At 55.9% G+C, this 27,986-nt stretch overlaps 2 protein-coding genes across 2 annotated transcripts; one reads left to right on the top strand and one right to left on the bottom strand.

Moving 5' to 3' along the window:
• Positions 1–42: 42 nt before the first annotated feature.
• Positions 43–25,396, bottom strand: NPLOC4 (NPL4 homolog, ubiquitin recognition factor). The gene is made up of 17 exons (XM_071451311.1): positions 25,215–25,396; positions 24,223–24,303; positions 21,904–22,016; positions 20,886–21,065; positions 19,026–19,074; positions 17,991–18,085; positions 17,160–17,283; positions 16,424–16,603; positions 15,509–15,595; positions 13,961–14,032; positions 12,951–13,077; positions 10,700–10,860; positions 4,514–4,585; positions 3,367–3,462; positions 2,568–2,684; positions 1,653–1,755; positions 43–1,338 (listed from the first exon to the last, which is right to left on the bottom strand). Exons 1-17 carry the CDS (start codon positions 25,227–25,229, stop codon positions 1,181–1,183), a joined length of 1,830 nt encoding a protein of 609 aa, XP_071307412.1. The 5' UTR covers positions 25,230–25,396; the 3' UTR covers positions 43–1,180.
• Positions 25,397–25,739: 343 nt separating this feature from the next.
• TSPAN10 (tetraspanin 10) lies at positions 25,740–27,739 on the top strand. Its single transcript, XM_071451417.1, has 3 exons — positions 25,740–25,851; positions 26,124–26,692; positions 27,372–27,739. The coding sequence occupies exons 1-3, from the start codon at positions 25,789–25,791 to the stop codon at positions 27,676–27,678; spliced, it is 939 nt and encodes a 312-aa protein (XP_071307518.1). The 5' UTR covers positions 25,740–25,788; the 3' UTR covers positions 27,679–27,739.
• Positions 27,740–27,986: the final 247 nt, after the last annotated feature.

Raw genomic sequence — 27,986 nt, 5'->3', positions numbered from 1 at the left:
AGTGTGGAGCACCCCAGGGACAGGTGACAGAGTGCAGGAGGCTCTGGTTTGAGGTGCTTTTATTCCACGTTACTTGCAGCCCCCGTGCCTGGGTCAGCCCAGCCCGGCCCGGGTGCTCCCAGCGCTGCATCCCCAAACCCCAGCACACCCAGGGGAAAAGCAACCGCAGCCCGGAGCCGGGCCTTGGGATGAAGCCTTTGGAAAGCCCCAGCGAGGGGCGGGGGGTCCCTGCCCCACTGGGGTCTGGGCAGTGCTGTCCTGGAGCAGGACAGGCCCTCTGGACCCCTCCCATGAGGGGACATGGGGCAGTGCTGGAACTGGTGCCCCCAGGATTGAACCAGAGCCAGGGCTGAGGAGCTCCAGGATGGGTCTGGGGGTCAGCAGCCCTGCGAGAGGAGGGCTGAGCCCCTCCAGCATCCACCTGCCCCTCTCCCCTGCCCAGTGGTGCCCAGGACAGCCCCAGCTGGGGGCTGAAGGGAGACTGGGGGGGGCAAGACCCTTGAGCCCCAGCTCTGGCCAGGACACGCTCCAGAGAGATGGGAAGGCACCAACTGCAGGACTGGCTCCCAGGGCACGATGGAGGCCAGGTGGGTGCCTGAGTTACGTGGCTGCCCTGCAACCCTTCCCTGGGAGCCCAGCCATGCACAGTGAGGGGACACGGCACCCGGAGGGGACGCCCCTCCTGTAGCCCCCACGGGGTGCCAGAGCTCACCAAGCAGTGCCAAGCCACGAGCTGGCATGTGCCCACCCCATGCTCGGTGTCCAAGGGTGCCTGTCCTGCTCTGGGAACGTGACAGCCACCTGCCCGTGCCACCGGGGACGGTCAGTGCCGGAGCTGTCGGGATCCAGGCACTCAGGCGGGCAGGGAATGAGAGCAAAGCTGTGGGCAGGGAGATGCCAAAGCCTCCCTCTCCCCTTGGGTAGGAAGCGGGCACGGGCAGCTCCCTAAGCCCCCCAGCTCCCCCAGGGCAGGCTGGCAGCAGCTGAGGGCGGTGGGGGGCCAGCCGAGGCACGGGCTGAGGAAAGCGTTGGTTCTCCGGGCTGGGAGCCCCCAGAAGGGAGCCAAGAGTAACCAGGGGGCTGGAGCCACCCGTGCCTGGCTCTGCAGCCCGGGCTGGAAGCTGCAGGGAGGAGAGGGAAGGGACAGGCGCCGCTCCGGATGGCTCCGGGCAGAGCGGGGCTAGGAGCGGGGCAGGCTGCACATCTCGCAGTGGTCCGTGCCCGGCTGGTTCATGAAGGTGCAGTGCTGGCAGGGCCACATGGCCGCGGCCACGGCGTGCGACGAGCCCCCCATGGCGCCATACTCCTGCAGTCCCGGCAGAGGGACGCCCACCGTGCCTGCGGGAGAGAGCCCGGGGCAGTGCTGGCATCCCGCTGCACACCCCACCCTGCAGCCCCCTCACCAGCCCTGCCCCGGCCCTGCAAGTGCTCCAGGACAGCTTGGATGGGGCTTGGAGCAACCTGGAAGATGAACTTCAAGATCCCTTCCAACCCAAACTATTCCAGGATCCCGAGACCAAGCAACAGCTTCCCCCCAACAAGCCTCCAGTAGCCTCTGTGGCAGCTTGGGAGCAGCTCCCAAGCCAGCTCAGCCAAGGGACAAGGGACCCCCCTCCCTGAGGGACACCCAGCCCCAGGGACCCCCCTCTTACTGCAGAGCTGCTCGATGGTCGCCCACTGCTCTGATTTTTTCCAGGTCTGTGCAAGCTCCTCATTTTTGGTCCTCACGGCTTCCAGCAACAAGCTGATGCTGTCCTGGAAGTCACAGGTGGGAAATGAGCACTGGGGACCCCTCCAGGGCAAGGCAGGACCCTCAATCTGAGATGTTCCCCCTTTCCCAACAACCTTGGGGTGCCCCAGTTTATCCCTCTGTTCTCCAGCATTCAGACAGATCCCGACACCCCTAAAGCTCCTTTCCTCTGCTCCCAGGAGTTATTCCCTACCCCTGTGGGCCAGTGTCCTGACACTGCGGGCCAGTCCCACCCCCCAGAGGTGCAATCCCTCCACACTGCAGCACTCCAGCCCCCATCCCTGTTCCCATCCTGATCTCCAGCTGCCCACGGTCATCCCGGCTGCCTCGCACATGCGCAGCCTCTGGCAAACACGGCCCAGCTGGATCTCCCCGGGAAGCTCCGGGGCAGCCGCCAGGCCCCGGTGCCCGGCCAAGGGCAGCAGAGCTGCACAGCCAGGACCTCGCTGGCCTTGAGCTCTGGGGGCTCAGATCTCCTCAGCGTTCCCACCGAATTCCCGACTCTGAGATAATTTTTAAAACATTTCCAGCTCTGGGAGCTGCAGCCAAGTTGGCTCTGGGATCATGTGGACAACAACCCCCCTCAGTGCTCCCAGCAGCTCAGGGGCTTTGTGTTCAGAGTTTATAAAAGGTTTTAAAACTCTTTAAACCTTCTCCCAACAGCTTGGTCGGGAAGAGCCAGCACAAGGCTCTGCCCAGGGTCATGGGATGGCAGGAATAGTCACCTCCACCCTCCTGAGGGACCCCTGGAGGGGCTGAGGGCCCTGGGATGGGGGGGATGGTGTGGGGACAGGACCCTCCCAGCCCCGTTACGTACCCGCAGAGGCATGACCTCGTTTGTGACCAGGAAGAGGAGCAGATGGAAATCGGAAATGATGTCTAGGAAAATGGAGGAAGTATTTTGGGACAGGTATGTGGCCAAACTGTGGAAGTCCTGGGGAGAGGGAATAGTAATGAAGAGAAGTCAATTCCTATTTGGATCCACTAACAGATATTCCTGTCCCTCTGGCTATTGTCTGCAATGTGCAGGGACATTCCCAAAATCAGATCCCTGCCCAGCTGACTGAATCCCAGCTAACAACTTCCAGAAAAAAATGATCTCTGGGCCTACAGAAGCTCCTCTTGACCAACCCCAGCACCCACAGAACTGATCTCAGATCCAAGAGGTGCTGAGGGGGAGCCAGGCAACTCCAGCCTTGTTCCTACAGAAAAGAGGGAGAAGAGGACATCCCATTCCATCCCATCCTCTGCCTTGACCTCTTGCAGGAGCTTTCTGTGCTTAAAGATTCCATCCAGGAAGAGAAGAGAGCAGGAACAGAGCCCAGTCTCAGCAGGTTTGTGCTGTCAGCATGGGGCTGGAGCCGCCTGGCCCCTCTGGAGCTGCCTGGCAGGCACAGGGAGCCCTGATCCCATCGTGGATGTGGCAGGAGCTCAGCACCGGCCAGCAGCCGGCATTGGCATGCAGACACTGCTCCGTGCAGGAAGGACCTTGGCAGGCTGAGTCAGGAAGGGGTGACTCGAGGGCACAGCTGTGCCTCTGCAGATGTCAGCGAGCACGAGGGAGGCAGAGCCCATCCCCAGGGAACCCAGGAATCCCATCAGGAATCTCCCCTCACCTGAGTTTCTCCCAGCACATCGCGGTTCTCGATGGGGAATGGGTTTTGAGAAATAGAAAAAGTGTAGACTGGATCCTTGGGGAAAGTTGTGGTAATCTAAAAAAAAAAAAAAAAAAAAAAAAAAAAAAAGAAAAAATCCAAGAAAGGATAATCAGAGACCAGTGGGATATGGGAAGCAAGTCCAGATAGCTGAGAACAGCCATGGCTATGATCTCAGCTCAGCCAAACAGTGAGGCATCCTGCAGGGATCTGATGACTTTTAATTCAATTTAAAGTGATATTCCATCACCACACCCCTTGGCTCCCTTTCTAAGGAAGCTGGAGGGACATGATGGGTTTGGTCCTGACAGATGCCATGGAGAGCATCCCTCTCTGCACAGGTCACTGGGATACAGCAATCCTGGCACAGCTGTGCCCTGTGCCAGGCAGATGCTGCTGGAGAGAGGTCCTGGGGGGATCCTAATGCAGGTTCCAACCCTCTGTTTTCATCCCATGACACCCCAGGTATCCCAGGAACAGGTGCCTTCACTCCTGCAGGAATTCCCGTGCTCTGGCACTGCCTGTGCCGGGGCAGCTGGACCTGAGAGGCTGCTCCAGGTGGATCTAATGGTTGTTGGCAGCACCTCCAACTCCAGCAGTATCATCTGGCATCCCAATTATTTGCTTTCCTGCCTTCCACACTGTAACTTTGTTTCCCAGCCCCAGGGCTGAGCTGTGCCGTGCCTGGCAGCAGCTCTGCTCCGGCCAAGCTGTGCCAGAGTGAAATTCCCTCCTCCAAGAAAAGGCATTTCTGGACAACCTGCTGAGTCACTCCAAGGAGATGGATCCCTAATTGCTGCTCTGGAGTTTCCTCATTAGGCAGTGCCCGGGACACGGGTCCACGGGGCTGCTGCTTCCCGGCCATGTGGCTCTGGGCCAGCTCAGAGCCCTGATAAGGCACCAGGGAGTGTTTTCCTGGAAAACAAATGTGTTCCTGGCACCACACCGACCCCACGGAGCAGGGCAGCCACCTCCCTGCTAGCAATGCCTGGCAGCAGCAGGCAGAGGAGGATAATCTGTGTCAGGAATCACCTCCACTGGTAATTTCAGAGTTTGCTCCCCTGTGACCATCTCCAGTGGGAAGCAAACACATGCAGGGGATACTCACATCTATGATGAGGTACTCGACCGGGAGCGGGCGAGCCAGCTGAGTGATCTCGTTCCCAAACTTGTCTATGTCCTGAAAGAAAAAGAGTTGGATTATTGCTGAGCATGGAAGTGGTGTGAAGCCCAAGGGATCCTGCCCTGGAGATGCTCATGCAGAATCCTTTGCTCTGGCAGATCATTGAGGGTGTGGAAAAGAACCTGGATGGGTGGTGCAGGGCTGCCCAATTCCCTGCTGCTTCCTGGGGTTGGAGATCTCTGTAATTCCAGCATCTCTGGAATCATGATCTCTGTTTCCTTGTGAGCCAAGAGACTGCAGAGTGACAAACCACCTTGGGCTTGTCTCCACTAGAGAGAGGCTTGGAATTATCCATGGAGTGTAAAGGTGGGATTCTTGGGGTTGTTGGACTCCACGATCCCTTCCAACTGCAGGCATCCCATGATTAAAAATGTCATTTAGGCAGAAGCTCCATCTCAAAGAGAGGGACAGGTCACCTCTGCCTCCTCAGCCCAGGCAAACCTGCCTTTCTGCAAATCCAGGAGTGCCTCAACCAACTCTTCATCTGGGAACTGGGAATCCAGGCACTTCCTCGCACCCAGACCCTTGGAACCAGCACATCCCATGGCGTAAACTTGTTTTGTTTTGCCAGACGAAGGGAACATAAAGTTTAATTAGGCAGACAAACGGCCGGCATATGTTCATTAATCATAACCTGACAATTAGACGTGATTGATGTCAAACACACCGGGTTCAAACACCGCTTCGGAAATAAATCCCGGAGAACTGACACTTTTCATTAAAGATTCCGTACGAGGGGGTTGTGTTTTCTCCCTAAATCATCACTTAACGTGGCATAAATCATTCATGGAGCCCCACATAAATCATACGCCCATAATTCCCAGTCAGGGACGTTGTACTGGACGTTCCATGGGCCCTCACTGGTGGGAGCTGGATCTGGAGCTGTCACCCCCCAAAGGTGTCAAAGCCCTGCTCTTCCCGTGTGGGACGGGAGCAGCATTCCATGGGCTGAGCACCATGCAGGGCCCTGCTGCCCACGGCTGACTCCAGGACTCCCTCCCCTCTCTCCCAGCCGTGTTTTCTCCCGGAGAACACCACTCCCCCGCTCTCCCTGGTGTTTACACAGCACAGCTATGCGGAGCAGCAGCCAGCACCACCCCTCTCCCAGCCAGACCTCGCCCCAGCAGGCTCCAGCACGCTGCCCCCCTCCAGGCACAGCCCCCCTTCCCTTCCCTTCCCGACCCCCTCCCCGAGCACCCCCTGTCCCCAGGAACTGTTCCCTCTGTAAAAAATCTCCCTTCCAGTCTTTGAAGTGCCTTTGAAAGGCAATCCTGATAAGGATCTTTGCTCCTCGCACATGACAGGTTGTGGCCTCAGATCTCTCTGGCTCTGACAGGAGCAGGAGGAGCTGTGGAGCCTTTTTTTGGGAGATCACAGGACCCCAGAGCCAACCTGCTTCTAGATCTCAGTGATACCACAAGAGACAGGAATCAGATCCAATCAGCTTCCCAAACACAATCCTGCCCCTGCATGAAGGGACCTGCAACAACTCACGCATAATTAGCCCATCTGGAATTTATTTTCCAATCTAATTAAGTTCTAATATGCAGAAACATTTTTCCAGCACCTGTTGGCTTTAATCTCCCCCTCTGGGGATTTCCATGTTAAATGCCTGCTTTTTCATGGCATGCTGCTGAGGCCTCTGAGACATCCACAGACTGGAACTTTGCTCCCCTCAAGTCCCCTGATCCTGACAGGACAGTCCCCTCAAACACCAACATTCCTCTCCCACTACCATGATTATTTAATTATATTTTAAAGGCCTTAATGAACATCAAGTTGGGATTGCTGGGAGAAAGATCCTTCTCCTGAGCTTGGCATCACCAGGACCCTCCCAGCATCCTGTTATTCCTGCAGCCTGAGACCCCCATAAAGCCCAGTGGCACCAGCTCCAAAGGGAGGCCAGGAAGGGGTTAATGGAGTGAGGAGCATTTGGCTTCAGGATCCAGCAGCAAGGCCTGGAGGGTCTGGACAATGCATCACCCCAGTGGAGATTACATCAAGGCTGGCATTAGAGCCTTTCAACCCACTGTTGGAGGCAGGAGCTGCACAGGGATGAGGGAGAACAGGGAGAAGGGTGGGAACACAGACACCTCGGCAGGATGGAAAAACTTCTGGGTGGCCTCAGGATTATCCACGGAGGCTGAGGAGAGCTGCCAGCCAGGGGGGAGGCTCAGGATCCACGTCCCAGGACAGCCGCGAGCATCCCCCTGTCACCATCCCACGCTGCTGTCACCATCCCACGCTGGCACCGTCCCGTGCCGTGAGCATCCCGCATCCCACGCCGTTATTCCCGACCTGCTCCCTCTGCTGAAGGCACGGCGGAGCTCGGCAGCCATCTGTCCTTCCATGTGTGAGTAAATCCCAGCTTTGCTCTTCCCTCTGCTGGCTCGCAGGCGCCTTCCCGGGCAGTCCTGCCCCTCGCACGGGCAGCGTGGCTGAGGTGCAGAAACAAAGTGACTTCTCCAAGAGCAGCGACTTCTCCAAGAGCAAGTGACAGGTCAGGGAGAGTTGAAACCCTTCCCAGGAGACTCCTGCTGAGCTAATCCAGCATCCTCCTCCCCGGAGCAGCTGGGACATTTGAGGCTAAGGCGGCTCATGAGCTGGTGGGAGGGCAGCCAGGGAAGTCCTTCCCCGTCAGTGAACACTCCCCGCAGCCTGGCTCTCCCTGGGAAGAGGATTTCCAATGCCATGGTAGGACAGCCTGCCTCAGAGGTCCTGCTGGGCTCTAATAAAAGCAGGGCCCTGGCTTGGGTTGTCCCAGGGAGGGATGGGACACGTTTCACTGGTGCCAGGCCAGGGCTCAGACATGGCTCAGCCACAGGAGACCTCAGAGCACGTGTAGGACTTGAGGGCAAAGGGCTCTTGCACAACGTGTGTAAAGGGCCTTTGTCTTACACCACCCCAAAGAAACTCTGGGGGAATGTTCAACCATCCCAAAGAACCTCTGGAGGCACATTAAAGCATCCTAAAGAAACTCTGGGGGGATGTTAAGGCAGCTGGAAAATGCAATTCACTGTGAGGATGACGATGACATCGTGTTTGCGCTGAGCTGTCACAAATACCTGCGATAAGAGACAAAGCCAGCCAGCCCCCAAAATCCAATTATCCAGGAGTTTTAAAGTGCCTGTAAAACATCAGGAATCTCTTCCCACAGTTGACGAAGCTAATGGTGGAGCAGTTCAGCACTGCAGAGCTCCAGTGGACTGGGAGGAGGTGACAGCTGGGATGAGGTGCAGCAGCCCAGGGAGGGATCCCCCAGCTGCACCCTGAGCACTCCCTCAGTGTTGAATATCAACCCAAGGTACATTCTCAATGAAATCCAAATCAACCCAGCTGTTTCCTAAAACCAGATGGACAGAGGAGGCTGCTCAAGGACAAAAGACCGGATGGAAAATCATGTGGAATATTCAGCTGGGCTCACCCTCATCCAGCTCAGAAACTGGGTGAAGTGGGCGTTGCAACATCATCATCTTCACTCACAGGGTCCTTATCCCAACACGTGTCCATGTCTGCACATCCTGGACTCCTTCCTGAGCTCTGTGTGCTGAGCTGGCCAAGCAGCACGTGCTGGTTATGCCCTGTTCCAGCTGGAACCAGTGCTGGGCCCTGATGCTTCCCAGACACCCCTGGAAGCCGGCAGGGATCCATTTATCCCTTATTCCTCCTGGCTAATCTCACCTGGGGAGGCACCTCAGAGCAAAGGAACTTGTTCTCACAGTCCCCAAAGCACTGGGGCAGAGCTCTCCCCTCTCCCCTCCTGAGCCAGGACAGCAATGGCTGCAGGTCCAAAGCCAATTCCATGGGGGTGGCTCCTCGGAGCAGCAGGCCAGGGGCCAACATAAAGCAAATGGTAAAGAAATACAGAAACCACCCAGCTGCAGGCTCAGGAAAACCACAGGACAATGCCAGTGCCATCAGCTTTCCCACTTCCATGGAAAAAAAGCAGCCCCTTTTCCCATTCACAAGCTGGAGGTGAATCCACCACGCTGCCCTGGGACAGAACCGAGTTCCACGGCTCCTGCCTCACATCTGGCTGTTCTATAAATACATCCACACTCCACAAACATCAGCCTCCTGGTCCTCATCCAGTTAGAATTAATTTGTAGAGCTCCTTTCATCCTAAAGGGCTTTTCAGATGAATACTTGGATATTGTATGGGAACGCACACGGACTTTTCTCTGCACAGTCCCAGAGGAAACAACAACTACTCCAAAGTGCAGCTTTCTCTCAAAAACTTGCTGAGGGGGGGCAGCACAGAGGGGAACCCCACATCACAGGCTGGGGACAAAGGGAGAACAGGGCGCTGGACCCCAAAGATTCCATCCTGTGCCACCAGATTCCTGCTCCTCCAGGAGTTCACTGGGGCTCGGACACGGCTGCTGTCACCATCCCAGGATGAGGTAGTGTCTCTGATCTCAAGCCTTGCACATTTAATGGGACCCCAAAGGTTTCCCAAGCCAGGAGTGACTAAGCTTTCCACAGATATAGGAACATTCAAAAATAATTGAGGGATCCTAGAGCCAAGTCTGTTGGAGGCTGAGGGAGAATCCCACCCGGCGGGGCCATCCTGAGCACTCTGGAAAGGGCAATCAGGGAGAGAAGCTCTGAAACATGAAATCAGCTGCAGCCCGACCCTGTGAATCAGTGGATGATGGAAATTTCCATGGAAGGCTGGAGCCATCCGTTCCCATTTTGTTTATCTCCCTGCTTCAGATTAGAGATGGGAGTGAAGCCCTTCTGGGAACACCCACTGGCTTCCTGCTGCTCCCAGCACCCCGGGTGGGCCACATGTGGGCCACAGACCTGCAGGACCTCCTGTGAGGCTGCCCGAGTGTGGCACGGCCTGGGCTGCTCCACAGTGGGATGGGGGCATGCCAGGAGATGATCTCACCCTCCTCACGTTCAGGGCCAACCTTTGCACACCCAGCTCTGCTGGGCTGTGATCAGCCTTGGCTTATCAGCCCCTAGGAGGAAGCTGCCTGCTCCAGAGAGAGCAGGATTCCATCTGCTCTCCCTCTCCAGCACTGGATTCAGCCCAGAGGTGTTCCTTGTTTCCAGGTGGGGTCAAGGCCAGCACATGGAGGCTCAGAGGGAAGCCAGCGCTTCCCAGTCCTATGTTCAGGGCATGCAGGAATACCCTGATCAGCTCCATTCCCATTGCTGGAGCACTCCCCTCATTCCACCCCTCCCAAACAAAGGCAGCCTTCCTTGTCCTGTGCTCTTTAAAGGACAGCTTAACCACAGGCAGCAGGAGCAGACAGGACAGGAAGGAGATAACACACGGGGTGATGGATGGCTAATTAGCCAGCCAGCAGTGCCATTAATTAACTCCTCTGTCCCTGCTCATGGGGCACCAGGAGCCCTGGGCTGGCAGCGCTATCGGCACCCGCAGGGAGCCTGATCCAGAGCTCCCAACTCGGCCATGCAGGCACAGGAGGGGCTGAAGGGCTCCAGAACAACTGGCAAGGGAATAATGACATTCCATCCATCACCAACAACCCCCAAGTGCAGCAGGCAGGGACAGCAGTGACACCTCAAGTCCTTCCAAGACCCCTCCTGCAGAGCTGCCTCCAGCTCTGGGCTCCTCAGCACTGGAAGGACATGAAGCTGGTGGAGTCCAGAGGAGGGGGTATTCACCTGGAGATATTTACTTGGAGAAGTCTCCAGGGAGACCTGAGAGTCCCTTCCAGTGCCTAAAGGGGCTCCAAGAAATCTGGAGAGGGACTTTGGACAAGGGGTGGAGTGACAGGACAGGGGCAATGGCTTCCCACTGCCAGAGGGCAGGGTTGGATGGGATATTGGGAAGAAATTCTTCCCTGTGAGGGGGATGAGGCCCTGGCATTTTATCCAGAGAAGCTGTGGCTGCCCCAGCCCTATAAGCGTCCAAGGCCAGGCTGGATGGGGCTTGGAGCAACCTGGGACAGTGGAAGGTGGCAGGGGATGGAACGGGATGAGCTTTAAGGTCCCTCCCAACCCAAACCATTCCACGACTCTATGACATTGAGTATTGTGCATCCAGAGCGGGTCCAAATTCTCCCTGCTGCTCCTCAGGATCAGTGCTTGGATCCAGGGGCACAGCCCAGAGCTGGCCAGGCCCTCAGCCCTCACCTTGTAGAAGACATCAGGCACGTACTGCTCGCTGCTGGACTCCTTGGCGTAGCCCAGCTCGGGCGCGTCCCGGCAGGGCAGCAGGCACTCGTCCCGCACCAGGGCCATGCACTGGTTGGACACCTGGTACCCCTCAAAGTGCACCTGGTTGTCAGGACCACCTGCAGGAGGAGAGCGTGGTTAAAGATGCCAGGATCACCGAGGTTGATCTGTGACTGATCCACAGATGTCACCCAGGCCAACATCCCTGGGCACCTCCAGGGGTGGGGGCTCCATCTCACAACCCTTCCCGTGAATAAATTCTTCCTGAAAATCCTGCACAGGGGTGATTGATTTCCCTGGTGTAACTCTGGAAGAGCAGCACTAAGGTTGGACTTGATGGTTTTGGAGCTCTTTTCCAACCTTAAGAGTTCCAAGAGTCCATGATTAAACAAAAAGCTAACGGTGATGAATACTGAGATGAAGCTGCTGACGCTGCTGCATGGCAAGAATTTTAAGCAAGAATTCCCTCTAAACTCCACATTTTTATAGCCACACACATTTCCACAACTATACCAAGAGCACAGAGCCCAGGGAACAGCAGGAATGCTGTGCCAAGAGCTCCAAGGAGGAGGACCTGCCCTTTTGGGGGCTCTGACAGCATCACCCTCCACTACCCTGCAGGTATTTCCTCCTTTTCCAAACCAAACTCAGGCATGCAGCTCCTGCGGCCCTGTTTCACTCCCAAGAATCCCTGAGCTGCAGATCCCTGGCCATGGCAGGCCTGAACAGTGTTTTCTCAGCCTGTACTGGATGGTTTGGTGGAAATCTGACATGGAAAGTGGGAATTAGGAGCCTGGCTGATGGAAGGATCACATGTTTGGCACTTTCATTTGGATAATGTAAGCAACATCAGGTCATGTGTCACTGGAATACAACTGGAAAGAGAGGAGGGAGGCAGATGGTAGGAAAACGTTACTATTTCCAAAGCCAGGAATTCAGGAGGGAATAGGAATTAATCCATGTGGAGGATTTAAAGGCAAAGTTGAGGCAAACTATCCAAATACATTTCTGCAGCACAAAAAGAGGGACTCGAGTGTTTAAATAGAACCTGCTGGGCTGATTGAACAGAGGAGAATGAAATTAGCTGGAACAGCAAAGAGGAAATATTCCTTTTCTACCCTTTGATCTGTAACCTCAATCACTCACTGCTCCAGAACAAACACTCCTAGAAATTAAACATAGACCAGGACAGGGGAAGGCCTGAACGCAGTGTGTCTGCTCAGTAAAACACCTTGTTTAATAAAAAAATAAAATAAATAAATAAATGTATAAAAGAGAGATACAGATCTATATTTAATGAGAGATGGATGTGTTTAGCAGTCTGGAACGTACAGGCACGGGCCTGTTAACTAAAAAAAGAGCTTTTTCACTGAAAAAAAAAGGCCCTGGGAACCCTTACAAAGCCAGGCTCAGGGCAGGCAATGTCCCATCCCACTTTCACTTTTCACTCTGGATGTTATTTGGGAGTCATGAGGGTTTTTTCATTGTGTTAAACAGAGCCAGAACCAGCGATTCCGCTCCAGGGAAGGTTTAAATGAAGACATGTGTCATCCCATGGAGAAGAACAGAGTGAACTGGGAACACTCCAGCCCTCCCAGCACATGCCAGTGTCCCCCCTCCCAGCCCAGCCCATCTACAGTGCCTCTGGAGACTCCCTGAAAATGGCTAAAACCAGAGGCTTTAACCATAAGCACTTTGCAGGAGCTTCTGTTTTACTCAGCCAAAAAAATGTTTCCAAACATTTTTTCTTTCCCCCTGACAGATTTTTTTTTCCAGTCAGGTTTCCCTGACAGCAACATGAGGGAGGTAAAGATCCCTCCTGAAGGAGGAACTAATCCATAACTCTGGAGTGTTGTGGTTCTGCACTGCTGCTTCCAGGCAACAGAATTTGGAGCTTAAGGATTTGAAATAAAAAGTGAGCAACAGTTGTTGCCCTGGCTGCAGGCAGAGAGTGATTTCTGGGTCACAGAGGTGGGGCTGAGCCTCAAGTAAGTCTCTTTCAACAGTTGTAGAGTAAAAACCAGGCAAATAAATAATGAGTGAGTATTGCAGAGAGGATAAAACAAAGAATGAGGAAATATTTTAGTTGATAGAGCAAACCCCTTGTTAAATAGGACAGATGGGGAGCAGGACATGTGATTTTTGGCATATTCTTCTACTAACAAGAGGTAATTCAGGTGAAGCCCAGAGGGCTGAGGCCAGTTTGTACCTGTAGCCACAACTGTGACAAACTTGGATCCAAAGTGCCCATCGGGAGAGAGGCGACAGATGTTGGGCTGCTGGTTCTGGAAGTTGCCAGCTGTGATGCACTCCTCTGCACTCAGGAAATACGTGTCCTGAGGGGAGAGCACGGACTCCAATCAGCCAGAGGACAAGGTGACGTAGCCCAGACCTATTTCCCTGAGCTGCAGCCAAGGAAAACGACCAACACCCCAGGAAAACACGCTTTCGTGGAAAGCTGCTGTGGAGCCCGGGACAAGAATGTGACCTGTCAGCTCCCCAGCTCTGGGCTGCCTCAGGACTGCCCCAGTTGAGTCCCACCCACCTCTACACACCTTCTTTTTTTGAAAAATCAAGTTTCACTTTCCAAATATGGATATCACTGGGTTTACAAGGACAGGAAGCCGTGGAGGTCGAAGTTTGAGCCATGTATGTGTCACAAAGCCCAGCCCATAGGAACATCCTCTGAGTCACTCTCTGCCTCACTGGGTTTGTCCCTCGCATCCCACTCCACTCCTTGGAGTTTTCTTAGCCCTAAAAAGGGCAGGGATAGATGAGATTTCAGGGAGAAATTCTTCCCTGTGAGCAGGGTGAGGTCCTGGCACAGGGTGCCCAGAGCAGCTGTGGCTGCCCCTGGATCCCTGGAAGTGTCCAAGGCCAGGTTGGACAGGGCTTGGAGCACCCTGGGACAGTGAAGTTATCCCTGCCCATGGTGGCACTGTATGGGCTTTAAGGTCTCTTCCCACCTGAACTATTCCATGATTTCATGAGCCCCATTTTCTCAAAGCAGGGATGTGAGGGGCTCCAGCAGCTCTGCCTGCTTCCTAAACAGCTCAATCCCTAACATTTCCAAGGGTTCCAGCTCCTTTTCCTTCAGAAGTGTCTGGAAAACCCCATCTCCCAAGAACTCCAGTGCCACCTGCAGCCCTGGCTCAGCTCTCTGCCTGGCTCAGGAGCTGGAATTCATTTGGAATCTGCTGGGTCACACCTGGATCTCACCTTGTTCCTGCTGTATCGAACGGTGCCTTTCCGTGTGTCTTCCGAGACCAGGTCAGTAAAAATCCAGCCAACCTACAAAGGGGGATGGAGAACATTGCTTTAAGGAAAAAAAGGACAAAAAAAAACCAAGGAAAGAGGAAACCAGAAGAGCTCAGACATTTTCTGCTCACAGGACACGATGTTCTTGGCTCCTCTCGGCCCTGTGCACACTGCTGCAGGGAATGGCTCTCCCAGCTGTGCCTTGCTCCTTGGAATCCCATTTCCAGGAGCAGCAGCATGCCAGCTGGCCAGCCAGGGCACCTGCAGCATTAGGTTTCACTATGGAATATTTTTTAATGGAAAGATCTGGAGGCTGCAGGAGGCCTTTGTGCCACCACCCTCTCCCACCCCCAGCATTTCCTACGGAGATTTTGGAGTGGGATCTGGCGCCCGGGGGTGACAGAGCAGCTCAGGTGGCCCCAGCCTGACCCTCTCACACAATCCCAGTTTGAACCTTGCATGCACTGGTTAAGAGAAATCTCATACTGGAGTGCAACTCATTCCAAACTGGAGTCAGCACTGACCCCAGCAAGCACATTCCTGCTTTTTGTGGTTCAAGCACACCTCGGAGTGAATCCTCTCACACACGTGTGTCAAACACCTTGGCATCATCCCTTCCACAGAGCTGTGACATGGACACACACCTTGGCATGATCCCTCTCCACCCAGGTGCCAAGCCCAGCTCCCATTAACCCTTCCAAGGCAGAACTGATCCCAACTCCCCCGGAGCCCAGGCAGACCAAACCAAACCCTGCAGCCAGCACTCGGTGACGTGTTAAGTCCCATGGATTAAAAATATCTGATGGGAGAACATGGAAATAAATAACACTCTGAGAAGTTTTTGCTCCAGCCTCTGGGGAGGGGTGGATCTTATCTGAGAGAACAAAGCCCTCCCCAGATGTTTACAGTCTGCACTGAGCCTTCTGCCAGGCGGGTTTTCTCCAGCAAGTCAAATCTTGTTTGTGTACATCCCATTCCTGGCATTCCCACCATACCAAGGCTGCTCCCAAACCGGAAAACAGCAGTGCAGGTTGGAGGGCTGTCAGGAAATCAGGGAACCCTGATGGGATCACTGCAGCCTGGAACTGAGGGGGCCCTGCACCCCTAACCCCACACACCACTGACTCCCTGCAGCACCAAGGAAAGGAACACAAGCCAGGGCCAGCCCCAGCTCCTGGAAATGGAGCACAGAGGCAACTCCAGCTCCATCTGGGCCAAATTAGCACTTGCCAGGGAATGGCTCCCTGGAATGGCTCCTGTTGGGGGGAAAGAATGGGAAGATGGAATTTGTGCTGCTTTGTCCCTGCTACTGCAGCCACACAGCCCTGTGAGGGGCCTGTGCTCAGGAAAACCCCCTGGATTTGGGTTTCAGACCTAAATATGCACCAGCTGCTGACACCTTAGCAAGATTTAGGTAGCCTAGAGGGTGTTGGATAACCCCATGGAGATGGAGAGAACTGCTGACCAGTTCCCTGCCACACACAGACACGAGATCCAACATCTCCTGACCTTTCTCAGGCCGAGCTTTGCTGCGATCTCATCCACAACCTCGGCTTTGGGATCCTCCAGGATCTCCAGGCTGTTCTGGGTGCCAATCTGCAGCAAAGAGACACTGGTTAGTGACACAGAACTGGGGAAAAACCAGTGCAGCCACTGTGGGCAGTGAGGCAGAGGCTGGGAGCAGAGGTCTGGGCTTCCCTTCAGGCATCACCAGAGACTGGTGTCACCCCAGAGACCTCCCTGTCCCACTCTGCTCTCAAGCCACACTCCCAAGGAGCCATTTGTTCCTTTTCCACTGACAATCTGTTGGATTTTACTTGGCAGCCGTGCAGAAACCATGAGGAGGAAGGAACTACGTGAGGAGCACCCGGCTGAGGCGTGGTGCCGTGCCCCACCTAGTGGAGATTCCAGCTGCTCCAGCCAAACCCATCCTCAGCCTCTCCATTATTTTGTCTTAAAATCATTGAGACTTCATTCTATCTAATTAAGCTGCTTCAATTTTCCCAGAGAGCTGGTAAGGAACTGAAGCAAGGGATGCAATTTTTTTTCTCTAGCACAGAATCTGCTGGAAAACCAGGAATCAAGGAAAGATTAAAAGTGAAATCTGCTGTTACAGTCACCCTGGGTAAAAAAAACAACAAAATGCAAAATGGGAGTTTAAAATTCTTTCTCTGGCTGCAATGGATGGTGATGTTAAGGACACAAATCATGCCCTCTTTTCCTCAGGACAGTTTTCCTTGGGGAGCTGCAGCTGGAAACACCAAACTAAAAAGGTGTTTGTGTGTTCCCTGATCCTGAGCTGGCACTGAGGGCTCTGGATCTCACCTTTTCTCAGGACAGTTTTCCTTGTGGGCCTGCATACTGTGTGAGGTTTTCCAAAGGAAAAAGGTGTGTTCCCCAATTCTGAATGGCCCTGGCTCTCACCTGGGGGGGTTCATAGATGGCTGCCACCTCCGCCCGGATTCCCAGCGGGATGTCTTTGTGCTCCGTGTACCGGCCGTACAGATATCCCAGATGTTGGTTCCCTGTCTTCCTCCAGAAGTCTAGGAAGCGATCTGCAATTGTGTGGTTCTCAAACATGATGTTGTCAACATGCCTGTATTTCTGTTTGACAAAGTTCAAGTGTCAGGCCGTCCTCCGCTGGCTCCGGTCCCTTCCCAGGACACGCACCACCCTCCGGAGCTGGACCCTGCACAGCAGGGCTGGGGGAGCCTGGGGGGCTGGGGGCTCCCTCCCTCCTCCCTCTGCACTGCTCCCACCCCTCTGCACTGCTCCCTGCTCAGGCTGGGGTGTGGGATGTGCTCAGCACCCCCAGCACCTCGGGGGCTTCACCCCAAGAGGATGGAGGTCCCACCTCTGCAGGAAAAGGGACACTGAAATTTAGGAGGAAACAGCAGAACCTGAGTGGCTTTTTGGATGATCCCATGAGGAAAAACAGTGGGATTATCAGCAGGATTCATCACCAGTGCTGCTAGCTCAGTCCTCACGCTGGGAGGAAATTCTGACCCAGGACATTTTGGAGCCCATTTGGCAAGGCCTGAAGACCTGGACAGGATTGCCCTGACACCTGGAGGCTTCGTGCTCCTGGCTGGCTTTTTTGGAAGTCACCTTTCCCAAAGCAAAAGCCAGGTCCCCTGGCAGGTGCCCGAGCTCCTCTCACCTGTCTGTTGAGGGTGATGGCACTGGGCTGGCACTTGGTGCAGATCCCCTCGGGCCAGGGAGGGTGTCCCTCACACCCCGACTTGATCTTACAGCTGATGTTCTCCAGGGCTACAAACTTCCCTCTGGGAGAGGAGAAAGGGGAAGAGAAACAGGGAACAGAAAGAAAGAAAGGTGGGAGAAGAGGGAGAAGGGGGAGAAGAGAAGAAAGGGGGAAGAAAAGGAAGAGGGGGAAGAAAAGGAAGAGGGGGAAGAAAAGGCTGCTGTTAGCACAGCAAATGCTTTTGGAGCAATCATTTGTGGAGTCTGTGGGAAGTAAGAAATAGTAGCACCACAGCAAATCCTCCTTTCATGTGCACAAGGCTTCCTGGAAAGGGAAATTTCCTTCAAATGTAAGTCTCATGGACTTGAGCTGCATCTCCCAAAGAGATTTTAAAAGTCTCAAAGGTATTGAGGAGTAGCAGGGAGAAGACTACACCCCTGTGTAACTTATGTCCACCAAGTCTGAGAAACAGGCTTGGAACTTGGGGTAATTAGGGAACTTCTTTCCTTCCATCTGGCCTTCCCTCCCATCAGGAGTGTTTTCTGGAAGGAATCATATTGCCACAGGAAAAGAAAAAAATAGAAATAAAATGGGGACATAAAATAAAAAGACAGACTTATTTTTTCCCTCCTGCCTTTTCCTTTTAACCTCAACTTTTTAATGTGTTTTTTTCTCCTTCGTTTGCCATTCAATCCTCGTGTCCAACACTGAGATCTGTCTGTACTTTCATTTGTGTTAAAAAAACCCAAAGCTCCAACCAGATTCCCTTAAACCCAGAGATTTCCTTACTTGTCTGCCCCTCCGGTCAGCTTCCTGATGTAGGCATGGAATGACATGTGCTTCACAGGAGGCTCCAGATGGTTCAAATAATCCTCATCGAAGGGCTGCCAAAAACACGGCACAGAGCAGAGCCAGGTCACACACCTGTCTGATAACACCCTGATCCCTCAGCAAATGCATGTTCCACACTCAACCCCGACAATGTGGAAGCAATCAAGGAAATTCAGGCTCATTTGCAAGGCAGCTACTACTGGGATGCAAACAGTGGAGCTTTACAACGGGGAGTTTTATGGTGGCCTCCTGCTCTGGGAACAGATTGGCCCCACAAATCAGAATCTCAACGGCAAAAGGTTTTTTCCTTTCAATATCTAACAACAAACAACGGGCCCAGCTGTTCCAACACGGCCAAGGGCTCCCAGAGCACTCCCAGCAGAGGGGAAGAGCCATCCTGGAACAGCAGGATCCCCTCTGGGGGGTGGCTGCTGCTTTGTGCCATCAATTACACAGCCCTGCACGTCTGGAGGTGTCACTGAGGCTGCTTCAACCTGGACAACCATGGAATGGTTTGGGTTGGGAGGGGCTTTGAAGCCCATCCCATTCCACCCCCTGCCATGGCAGGAACACCTCCACTGTCCCAGGGTGCTCCAAGCCCTGTCCAACCTGGCCTTGGGCACTGCCAGGGATTCAGGGGCAGCCCCAGCTGCTGTGGGCACCCTGTGCCAGGTGGTGAAACTGGGAAGTGCTTGGATCCAGGAAAGAGAGGACAAAACAAGAAAATCCAGGGAAAATTGAGGACTGAGGGAGAATGGAGCTTTTTTGAAGCACTTTCTGTTAAACTCATTACTGCAGGAAACCAGCTTTAACCAGGATCAACCCAGGGCCACAGAAGCCTCGAGCTTTAGTGATCCCAGAACCAGCAGCTCTGGCAGGGCAGGGCAGGACTGCAGCCTGGAGCTGCCACCTCTTGGAAGGCACCATTGTAGGAAACGTGTTCCTGCTGGGAGGAACTGGGGTGAGCCTGTAGCACCTTCCTGGGGCTCTTACCTCCAGTGGGACACAGTGCACACATTTACCCAAGGGGCCATGGCGACACCTGGGCAGAGAGAGAGAGAGAGAGCTGGGGTTAAATCTCATTTCACCTGGAAATTGAAGGAGGAATAAATCTTATTTAATCATGGCAAAATCAGCCTGTACAAGTTTCTCTGGAGTAAGTTTGGTGTGGAAGATCTACACGAGCTCTGAGCAATTCTCCATCCCCCACATGGCAGGGTGATTTTAACAAAAACCCACCCAAAATGTTCATCCTTTATCAGGCAGGGCAGAACAACCAGGGAAGTGTGTGTTTATCAGGCAGATAAAGTCCTGCTGGGTAGAGTTACAGAGGGCAAAACATCTCCTTTTGTGGGGATTGCTTAAAAAAACCCTAAACTAACACCAGGTCAGTGCTGGTTTCCAAAGGAAGGGCCCAGGAGAGGAGCAGTGAGGCTGGGCTGTAGAAACAATAAATGGGATCCAATTGCAGGAGGCTTTTATAGGATGTTTTGTGGCAGATAATGTACAGAACACAGAGTTAAATGCTGCTAAAGCACTCAGCATCCTTCACTGGAGATTGATCCACACTCCCCAAGGCAGGAACCAGCCCAGACAACTCCTTTTATCCTCAACACCCTCCCCTGGGCCCTGGCTCCCTGCTGGGAACAACTCCATCAATTCCTCTGGAAAATGTGGGCGAGTTCAAGGCAACATTTCTGCCACAGAGTAGTGGGGCTGCCTTTATTGCTCCAGAGATGTGACATCCCATCACTTATGGTCAGCTGGGCAGGTCAGGGAGGATTCTCCACAACTTCCTCATTGCTGCAGCACTGAGGATAAACCACATGGAGCACAGCCCCAAGGGGAAGGGCAAACCATTCTGTTTTAGCAGGAATTCCTGCCTTTAGAACTTTCCTTCCAACCTTCTGAGGAGTCTTATTCCAGAGGGTTCCAGCCCCAAAGCCACAACCAGTGCAGACATCAGGCCAGGACCCAACTGGATCATTAACACTGAGCAATTAAAAGCCCCCTCCCAGCAGAGGATGTTTTAGCAGCACCAGAGCAGGTTTTGGGTGGGTTTAACTTGTTGTTGTGTTATTTTTACACAAAGAGAAGCTGCTTTGTTTCCCTAAGCCTCTTGCAAGGAAGAGCTTTGGGAAGTTGGACTTTGGTGCATTTTTGTGAGCAAAAGGGACTCCTGGTTTCATGGAGAGGTCAGGCAGACATGTGATGAAGGGAAGCCAGAGCAGGCAGAGACCCAAGTCCCACTTCCAAACTTCTGCCACTGGATACTTCCACTCCTTCCCTTCACTTCCATGTTTTCCTTTATGAGGAGTGGCTGAGTCTGAAGGCACAGAGTGCTCCTGCTTGGGACAGCAAATCCTGGAATGCTTTGGGTTGGAGGGACCTTAAAGCCCATCCCATTCCACCCCTGCCATGGCAGGGACACCTTTCCCTATCCCAGGGTGTTCCCAGATCCATCCAACCTGGCCTTGGACACTGCCAGGGATCCAGGGGCAGCCACAGCTGTGCCAGGGCCTGCCCAACCCTCACAGGAAAAATTCCTTCCCAATATCTCATCTAACTCTGCCTAGGAAGAATCCAGAATGTCCATTCTAATCTGGAGAACTCCAGAGCTTTAGGAGCACAAAATCCAGGAGCACGAGCACCAGGGTCTCCTCCATCTATACAATGAGTGAGTCCTTCCTGCCAAAAACCTGGGATCTGGGCATCTGCTTCCTCCCTGGGCTCACCAGGGGCTGTTTTCCCTTGAGGGCACTCAGGATGGAGCCAAGGGCAGCTCCCCCAGGAACTTCCAGGCTCTGCTGAGCCCCAGCTCCACGGGCAGGAGCAGGAGCCACCCCCACTTACAGCTGCTGGTCTCGGTTCCGGTAAATCTTCCCATCCTGCTTGATCAGGTACTGGTCAATCTCATCTTCCACCACCTGGGGGGCCCCCCCAGGCCGGGAATTTTGGGAGACAGAGGTGTCCATGGTCTCTGAGGAGGAGCCAGCTGGGCTGGAGGGATACAGGAACAGCATATCCCCGTGCCTGCAGGGTGGGAAACAGCACAGGGCTAGTGGGAGCTGTGGGAGACAACAGCCAGGGGGCTGGAGGTGCTTCCCTGCAGGCATTCCATGGGAGGTCATGGAATGTGGCACAAATTGTAACCAGGCCAGCACAGGTGGCAATTGGAAGCTGCTCTGTGGGCCACCTCTTCCTGCTTTTATTTGCAATAAATGCAAATCCTTCCAGCAAGCAACAAAGCCGAGGGGAAAATATGGAGGAGGGAGTTGGGATGAAGGAGTAAAAACAAGGATGTGTGAGAGAAAGTTGAGATGAGGGAAAGGAGAGTGAGGGAGAGAAAGCAGGCATGAAATGGTGAAAACAGGGATACAGGAGGGCAATGGGGGGATAAGGCAGGGAAAGCTGGGGATGAGAGAGGCAGAGTGGGGATGGGGCAGGGAAAGCTGGGGATGAGAGAGGCAGAGTGGGGATGGGGCAGGGAAAGCTGGGGATGAGAAAGGCAGAGTGGGGATGGGGCAGGGAAAGCTGGGGATGAGAAAGGCAGAGTGGGGATGGGGCAGGGAAAGCTGGGGATGAGAGAGGCAGAGTGGGGATGGGGCAGGGAAAGCTGGGACAAAGAGGTGAAAGCAGGGATGAGGGAGGGAAAATGGGATGAAGCCTCCCCACAGCAATCACACTCCAAGGAGGGACCCAAGGAACAGCCACCACCTCTCCCATGTCACCGTGACCCCCATTCCAGCACAGCCACCAAGGCCTCCCTCCCAACCCCAGGAGTGACACTGGAAGCTGGGCACTCCTGGGATGTGATTTTCCCCATTCTGGAAGCTCCAAGCAGAGCCCCCCACTCCTGGTGAGGACTCACTTGATCTTGAGCAGGTTGAGGGATTTGTTCTGCGCTGCCGTGATCTCGCCGGTCCTGTTGCGGTTGGTGTACACAGAAAATCCATTATTCCTGAAGCCAAACTCCTTGGCCACCTGCAGCAGAGGTAACAGGGACAAGGTGTGAGGTGTGAGCCTCCTGAAAGGGGCTCAGAGCCACAGCTGACCCCAGAGAGCTTCTCCTGCAAAAACTCAGCTCAATTCACCCCCATTCCTGAGCTCGGCATAACAAAGATGGAAACACCTGGAAAAAACGAGCAGTGGATTAAAGCAGGAGCTGAAACAACTCCACCAGAACTGTCTCTGCCTCACACCACACAAAGGCAGAGCTCCAGCCACAGCCAGGCAAGCACTGCATGACTGCAGGGGGAAACTTCTCCACCAGCCCAGTTTCCTTGCTCCAGCTGCACCAGTACACACCACCAAGTGATTCCCATCCTCCTGCCACCAGAATTCCACAATCCACACCTCCACCTCTGTGATCTTCTACCCTCAGCTCCATTCCCCCCTCCCAGCTGCTCCACTCAACCTCTTCCTGCTGTTCTGGCTGGTTTTCCCCCCTTTTCTGCTCTCTCCCATGGAATTCACTCCACCACAGCCACCCCTCGGTCCCTGGGCAGGTTCTCCCAGTTCAGATTAAGTCTGGTTCACTTGGAATCACTCCAACACCTCTTCCCTGCCAAAATAATTTGCACATTTAGCTCCTTGAGAACTTCATCAGTTTAAAAGTGGTGTTTAAAGTTTGTCTATTTGCCAGGTTTTGCCCTAAATTCTGAAGTGAAAGGCCTTTATTTTTATTAGTAAAAACAATCCCCATGCCTTAGGTTGGAGTCAGGGATGGGATCCTGCCCACAGGACAAATCTGATGAGCCACAAAGAGCTGTCACATGAGCACAGCCATGAAAAGCATTTTTTTTTCCTGTCAGCTCAGCTGTGATTTGCAGCACCGAGTGATCCCTTTGAATGGGACCCTTTCACAGGGATCAGCTCTTGCTCCTCAGGCCACAGAATTCCATTTTTGGGGGCAGACAAATCCCACAACACATTAACAGCAGGTTTGAGCTGATTCCTGACCCTGAGCACACCCAGAGTGACTTTTTTGGGTGCTTTTCCCCAGGATGTGCCACAGGAGACAGGGAAGGTTCTCCAGCCCTTTATTCCTTGAGCACTCCTGGAGCAGATCCAGGTGCATTCCTGGAATGGAAGCAGCCATCTGACACCTCTCTAATTACAGCAGCCCCCCTAAACACCAAACCCAGCCCCTGGGTGAACATTCCAGCATTAAAATCCCCAGCACAGGTAGGAGAGCCCTGGATTTAGATAAAACACAGACCTCAGGTGGGAAAATTTGCCACTTTCCTGTTCCTGCAGCAGGAAATAAACCCAAACACGTCCCTGATTCAGCTCAGGCAGAGCACACAGCCTGCCCCAGATGAACAGGCAATTCCAGGTGCTTTTGTCCTGGCAGGAAGTGTTTTCCAGCCCGAGTAACCCGAGCCCTGGAAAGCAGCAGCTCGTTCTGCACAGGCTCCAGATCTGCTGGGACCTCCTCTTGCCTTGGCTGGGGCTGCAGGGAGTGTCCCTGAGGCAGCCCTGAAAAACACCAGGATTTTCTTGGCCAGGTGGCAACGCTGTCAGGGAATGCTGTCCTCCTGTCTGGGCCACAGCTCAGCCCAAGCTGTGACTCACAAAGGGAAGGTTCCCACTGCTGCCATTCCCTTCCTTTCAGGAACACACTCATGGAGCAAAGAACCCCCAGGCTGAGGCTCCAGAGAATTCCAGGAGGGGAGCAAAGGGAGAACTTCCAGAAGAACAAAAGCAGCTGCATCACAGCAGGGCCAGCCCCATCCCCAGAGTGTGCTCCTGGGATCTCACTCCATCCCTGCCCTGCTCCCTCCAAATCCATCCTGGAGAGCCAGGAGCGCACACAGCACACCCAAACAACATTCCAAACCCAAATCCTGCAGCTGAGCCAGCCTGGAACCTGCCTGGAGCTGCAAGTTTGGCCATCCCACAGCTCCCCTTCTGCTTCCCAGCTGCCACTTCTTTGGGAGAACCCCAAAAGTCCTTCCCAGGAAAATTCCCACCCCAGGAAGCCCCAGTGGAGAAGCTGAAGGAGTTTTTTCTTTAAATTTGTCATTTTCCCTCTGGAACAACACAAGCTGCACCAATCCAGGTGTGGTTATCTACATGGAATGCCGCTCCTCGCTGCTGCCAGGGGGGTTAAACACGGATCTCCCACAGGACAGAGCCAGGGAGCCCTGCCCCATCCCTTGGGAAGGCACTGGGCACCCTGGGGTACCTTTTTGAGGAACGTCCCCACCGTTTCTCTCTTGGTGGCCGTGATTCTCTTCACTCCCTCCGGCGACTGCACACGGATAATCTGGGAATGAGGGAGCAGCGGGTCAGGGAGGGGGGACAGACCCACCCTGAGCCCCCAGACTGATGTTCCCCACTCCTCCCTCCTCTTCCCTCTTCCACAGGTGTGGAAACAGCCAGGGGAGCAGTTCTGGGGCAGCACTGGGTGATGTCTGTGAGCTCGGGGGGGAATCATTCCAACGCTCTGGGCTCTTGGCACCAGCTGGCTCCAAGGAAAACACCTCTGGCCAAAGCTCTGACCTCAGAGACGGAATGAGACCTTCAGGAGGCCGCATCAGACCTTCCAAGGGGAGTTATTCACACAGGCACCGGCCCAACTGGTGTTACTGGGCACTGCACTGGTGTGGCTGAGCTCCGGGAATGGAGAGGGGGGAGAGACTCCAGCGGCTCCCGGGAAACCGGAGCTCCTGGCGGGGGGACCGGGGAGAGGAACCCTCGGGGACAGGGACAAATGTAAACCTCGGTGTCCCCGGAGCGCTGAGGGGCAGCGCTGGGACTCGAGCGGGTCCAACGGGGACGCTCAACCGCGGCTGTGTGACACGGGAACACGACACGGGGACACGGGCAAGGGGCAGGCACAGGAGGGGGCACGGCAAGCTGCCCGTGTCCCGCCGTCACCCCGCAGGAGCCCTTCCCACTCTCCCGACTTCCCTCCGGGGCACAGCCCGCCGGGAGGCGCCGGGAGCCGTTCACCGGAGCGAGCAGCCCCCGAGCCCCCCGCCCCGAGCCGAGCGGCACCGCGGGCTCACGGCCCCGACCCCCGCGGGGAAAACCACGGGGGACCCGCCCGCGCCGCCGCTCGGGGGGCTGCCCGGCCCGGACACCTCCGGCCCCGCCGCCGGCGCCCGTCCCGGTGCCCCGTCCCGGCCCCACAGGAATCTGCTGCCTCATCGCCCCTCCCCCGGCCGCACTCACAATCGTCTCGGCCATGGCGCTGCCCGCGGGCCCGGGGCTCGCCGCGGCGCACAGACACGGCCCGGTGCGGCCCGTCCCGCTGCGCCTGTCCCGGCCCTGCCCGGCCCGGCCCGGCCCTGCCCGGCTCCTCCCGGCCCGGCCCGGCCCGCCGCCTCCCGGGACCGGCCCGCCCTCGCGCCCGCCCCCCCGGCCCCGCGCCCCGCGCCCGCGTTCCGCCGCACCAAGGTTCCTATCCCGGCGTCACCACCAGTCGTCCCCCCGTGCTGCCTCGGTGTTACGGACATAATGGTCCCCCTGTGCTGCCTCGGTGCCATAGCTATAAGTGTCCCTTCCCGCCGCAGCGCTCGCTCTTTAGTTCCGCATGCAAGCAGCGTCCCCCGTGGCCTCGGAGGGACCCCCGGTGTTGGATCGGGCCCAGTTGTGGAGTGGGGGGGGGGGATCGGGACCAGCTGTGGGCGTGGGAGGGTCGGGGGATCGTGCCCAGCTGTGGGGCGGCACACACAGCCCCATTTAAGCCCGCCCGCAGCCCCTCACATGATGGGAGTGTGACGGGTCCAGGCACGAGGTAGCGGCGATGGCGCTGAGCAGAGTCCGCTTGTTCCAGCCCCACGGGGAGGGCACCCGGCTGCTGCCCCAGGTAACCCCGGCACCCCTTACCCGGGCATCCCACGTCCCCCCAGCCCTGGGTAGCAGCGTGCTGCATCCCTGGGGGTCTCCATAGGGGTGGATCTGGGGGTCGTCTAGGTCAGAGTCTTTGGGGTGCTCCCCTGCAGACCCCCGTGATGAGCAGGAGTGGGTTTGGGGCTAAGCAGGGCGGTGTGGGGTGGCTCCAGGAGCCTGTGATAGTGTCCAGCTGTGAGATGGAGGAACATTTTTGGGTGGCTGTGAGCGGCTCCTCTGTCCGTGCAGGCATCCAGGCTGGTGGAGCTGCCCTACTCCTCCTTTGATGACGATGATGACACGGCTGAACAGGACCCTGGGGTGTGGTACCCTGATTCCCCCAAACCCAGCCCCTTCAGCCGCTGTGTGCGCTACCTGGCCTTCCTCTGGAACCTCCTCTTCCTCCTGCTGGGGCTGCTGACCCTCGCCGTGGGGGTCTGGGGGCTGCTGACCAAGAGGTCCCTGCCTGGGGGGGAGCGTGGGGCACCCCTGGGCTCGGACCCCATGCTGCTGTTCGTGCTGGTGGGGCTGGGGGCCAGCGCCGTGTCCCTGGCTGGCTGCCTGGGTGCCCTGCGAGCCAGCCCCTGCCTGCTGCGCTTCTTCCTGGGTGCCCTGCTGGTTTTTGGGGGGCTGGAGCTGCTGGGGGGGCTCCTGCTGCTGCTGCTGCGGCGGCGGCTGCGGGACGCGCTGCGGGACCTGCTGCTGCTCTGCCTCCTGCGCTACCAGGAGGATCCCGACCTGCAGTTCCTGGTGGATGAGGTGCAGCGGAGCCTGCAGTGCTGCGGCCTCGAGTCCTACCGTGACTGGGAGAGCAACCTGTGAGTCGGGGCTGGGGGGAGTGGGGGAGCCCATGCCTGCCACAGGGCAGAAAACCCTGTTTGGTGTGGGACCCCATGGGAATCTCCTTTGTGGGACCCCATGCCCACCACAGGGCTGAAAACCCTGTTGGGTGTGGGACCCCATGCCTGCCACAGGGCTGAGAACCTCCTTTGTGGGACCCCGTGCCCTCCACAGGGCTGAAAACCCTGTTTGGTGTGGGACCCCATGCCCACCACAAGGCTGAAGCCCCCCATCCTGTTCCTTGTGGGGTCTGTGCTGTGGACTCATGTTTGGGATGCTGGGATCCCCAGAACGGCCCAGAAAAGAGAGAGCTGAGCTGGAACCCACGCGTGGTGTCAGTTCTGTGACTGAGGGGGTGAGAGACCCCATCCCCAACCTAGGGCTGAAAACCTCCTTTGTGGGACCCCATGCCCACGCTGGGGCTGAAAACCCCCTTTGTGCAACCCTATGCCCATCATGGGGCTGAAAACCCCCCTGCTCCTTGTGGGGCCTGTGCTGTGGACTCATGTTTGGAGTGGTGGGATCCCCAAAACCGCCCAGAAAGGAGAGGGCAGAGCTGGAACCCATGCTTGGTGTCCAGCTCTGTGCCTGGGTGTGTGGGACACCCCATCCCCACCCCGACCATGTGTGACCCCAATCTCCATGTCCACCCCACAGGTACTTCAACTGCAGCTCCCCGGGCGTGCAGGCATGCGGCGTGCCGGCCTCCTGCTGCCGGGAGCCTCTGCAGGGCGGCTCCGTGCCCAACGCCCAGTGCGGGTTCGGGGCGCTGGCGCTGGGCCCCGCGGCGGCCGCGGCCCTGCTGCACACGGGGGGCTGCGGGGCCGCCCTGGCCGCAGGGCTGCGGGGCCAGGCCGGGGCCATCGCCGCCGGGGCCGTCACCCTGCTGCTGCTGGAGGCTGCGGGAGCACTCATGGCCCTGAGGGTGCTCAGGGATGTCACAGCCGGGAGGGTGTGGCAGTGAGGGGATTGGGATATGCAGGGCGGTGGTTTGGTCCTAAATAAACCTTGTCAAAAATCCTGAACCCGTCTGGGTCCTGTCTGTGCCACCATCGCCACTGGTGCTGCTGCTGAGGGTGTGCAGGGCCATTGCAGCTTTGGGGATGTTTGGGGTGCTGGTCCAGCCCCAAATAAACCTTGTCAAAAATCCTGAACCCGTCTGTGTCCTGCCCATCCCACCCCACACCCTGGGGAGCTGCTCTCCCTCCTCCCCAGCACACAACACTGACTCCTGTACTTGTTAGGATTTAATGAGCATTTTTCCAAGCTAAC

The sequence above is a fragment of the Agelaius tricolor genome, unplaced genomic scaffold (assembly GCF_023055355.1).
Source record: "Agelaius tricolor isolate 1412-34295 unplaced genomic scaffold, bAgeTri1.0.p SCAF_32, whole genome shotgun sequence".
Classification (NCBI taxonomy): Eukaryota; Metazoa; Chordata; class Aves; order Passeriformes; family Icteridae; genus Agelaius; species Agelaius tricolor.
This window is presented reverse-complemented; position numbering and strand designations above follow the sequence as displayed.

Bases quoted from the DNA above. Each gene is read 5' to 3' on its own strand.
- NPLOC4 (XM_071451311.1), bottom strand. The intron at 17,284-17,990 runs GTAAGGAAATCT...CTCCTCTCCCAG, and splicing joins CTGACCGGAGGGGCAGACAA to AGGGAAGTTTGTAGCCCTGG. The intron at 10,861-12,950 runs GTACAAACTGGC...CTCCTCCTGCAG, and splicing joins TGTCACAGTTGTGGCTACAG to GTGGTCCTGACAACCAGGTG.
- TSPAN10 (XM_071451417.1), top strand. From the start codon at position 25,789: ATGGCGCTGAGCAGAGTCCGCTTGTTCCAGCCCCACGGGGAGGGCACC. The intron at 25,852-26,123 runs GTAACCCCGGCA...CTGTCCGTGCAG, and splicing joins GCACCCGGCTGCTGCCCCAG to GCATCCAGGCTGGTGGAGCT. The intron at 26,693-27,371 runs GTGAGTCGGGGC...TCCACCCCACAG, and splicing joins CGTGACTGGGAGAGCAACCT to GTACTTCAACTGCAGCTCCC.